Source organism: Rhincodon typus, chromosome 39, assembly GCF_021869965.1.
Source record: "Rhincodon typus isolate 14 chromosome 39, sRhiTyp1.1, whole genome shotgun sequence".
Classification (NCBI taxonomy): domain Eukaryota; kingdom Metazoa; phylum Chordata; class Chondrichthyes; order Orectolobiformes; family Rhincodontidae; genus Rhincodon; species Rhincodon typus.
The window spans coordinates 2,449,172-2,451,413 of NC_063370.1; the positions used below are offsets into that span (position 1 = coordinate 2,449,172).

Sequence of the window (2,242 nt, forward strand, 5' to 3'; positions counted from 1 at the left end):
TGAGAGTCAGCCCCTTCAGGAGCTGTATCCCAGTGAGAGCCAGCACCATCAGGAACTGTATCCCAGTGAGGGTCAGGACCTTCAGGAGCTGTATCCCAGTGAGAGTCAGCACCTTCAGGAGCTGTATCCCAGTGAGAGTCAGCACCTTCAGGAACTGTATCCTAGTGAGGGTCAACACCTTCAGGAACTGTATCCCAGTAGGAGTCAGCACCTTCAGGATCTGTATCCCAGTAGGAGTCAGCACCTTCAGGGACTGTATCCCAGTGAGAGTCAGCACCTTCAGGAACTGTATCCCAGTGAGAGTCAGCACCTTCAGGAGCTGTATCCCAGTGAGAGTCACCCCCTTCAGGGACTGTATCCCAGCGAGAGTCAGCACCTTCAGGAACTGTATCCCAGTGAGAATCAGCACCTTGAGGAACTGTATCCCAGTGAGAGTCAGCACCTTCTGGAACTGTATCCCAGTGAGAGTCAACATCTTCAGGAACTGTATCCCAGTGCATGTCAGCACCTTCAGGAACTGTATCCCAGTGAGGGTCAGCACCTGCAGGAGCTGTATCCCAGTGCGTGTCAGCACCTTCAGGAACTGTATCCCAGTGAGGGTCAGGACCTTCAGGAACTGTATCCCAGTGAGAGTCAGCACCTTCAGGAGCTGTATCCAAGTGAGATTCAGCACCTTCAGGAGCTGTATCCCAGTGAGAGTCAGCACCTTCAGGAGCTGTATCCCAGTGAGGGTCAGCACCTTCAGGAGCTGTATCCCAGTGAGAGTCAGCACCTTCTGGAACTGTATCCCAGTGAGAGTCAGCACCTTCAGGAACTGTATCCCAGTGAGGGTCAGCACCTTCAGGAGCTGTATCCCAGTGAGGGTCAGCCCCATCAGGAACTGTATCCCAGTGAGAGCCAGCACCTTCAGGAACTGTATCCCAGTGAGAGTCAGGACCTTCAGGGGAATGGTGGAAAACTATGGAGCAATTTTGCTAGCTTGTCTCTGAGGAATAACATGCAATCAGCTGTTCCAGGGCTGTCTGATGTAGAAGATTACATCGTCCCTGTCATGTTATCATCTCCAGGGCAACATGCTCTCAGCCCCAAACAACCTCACACTCACCATGCCGGAGGTCTCACATCTGCCTGGTTTGGGGACCGTACCCTCTGCTGCTGCAGTGTCCTCCTTTGCCCTCTCCGGTGGCTTGCTGAGTGTCTCAGAGTCTGTGCTGGACCTGCTCGACTCTGGGCTATCAAAGATTGGCGACAGAAGCTTGCAGAGCGCGGGGCTGCAGAATTCCTCCGGGGCTAGGGTTGCCTGGTGATTCTCCGGGAGCCTTCTGGTGAAGTGAAACGCTTTCGCATCTGTCGGACCTGTATGTACAAATGGGAGGGTGAGCAATGGGACACAAAGCCGTGAGGCAGGGTTGTGTGGGAAGGTTTGGGGGTTCAAGTCCCACTCTAGCATCCTGCACACAAAATTCATCCTCAGTGTGAGTCCTGAAATGCCGCACTGTCGGAGTTGCCATCTTTTAAACTAGCCAATGAGGTGTCACGCACCCTTTGGTGGTGGAGCCAATGTGAAAGGAGCAGAGAGTTACATGCCAAGGCCAAAGTGATCCATTTGTTGTCTGTGGGATCTTGTGTGTAAATCGGGCCGTTCACAGTCTCTGCACTATGACAGTGACTACACTTCAAAACTGACCTTACTGCTTGACAATGCTTTTAGGCGATGCTGAAACTGTCAATAAACTTACACTCGCAAGCTGTACATTAACTGGGTCCTTCCAGCTTGCTGCATCATTTAGCGGAATCCCTACAGTGTGGAAGCAGTCCCTTCAATCCACACCAAGCATCTGAAGTACATCCCACCCAGACCCATCGCCACCTCCCACCCTACCCCTGCATTTCCCTATGGCTAATCCATGCTAACCTACACACCCCTGGACACTACGGGGCAATTTAGCACGGCCAATCCACCCCAACCTACACACCCCTGGGCACTACGGGGCAATTTAGCACGGCCAATCCACCCCAACCTGCACACCCCTGGGCACTACGGGGCAATTTAGCACGGCCAATCCACCCCAACCCGCACACCCCTGGGCACTACGGGGCAATTTAGCACGGCCAATCCACCCTAAACCGCACACCCCTGGACACTACGGGGCAATTTAGCACGGCCAATCCACCCTAACCCGCACACCCCTGGACACTACGGGGCAATTTAGCACGGCCAATCCACCCTAACCCGCACACC

The 2,242-nt window shown here is 53.8% G+C and overlaps 1 protein-coding gene across 1 annotated transcript in view; it reads right to left on the reverse strand.

The window, feature by feature from the left end:
• Positions 1–2,242, reverse strand: part of LOC109923780 (endothelial PAS domain-containing protein 1-like) — a 23,748-nt gene that overhangs the window by 17,335 nt on the left and 4,171 nt on the right. Inside the window, exon 4 of the mRNA XM_048618144.1 lies at positions 1,106–1,356. Coding sequence (XP_048474101.1) covers positions 1,106–1,356 — 251 coding nt within the window. The remainder of the gene's footprint in view (positions 1–1,105; positions 1,357–2,242) is intronic.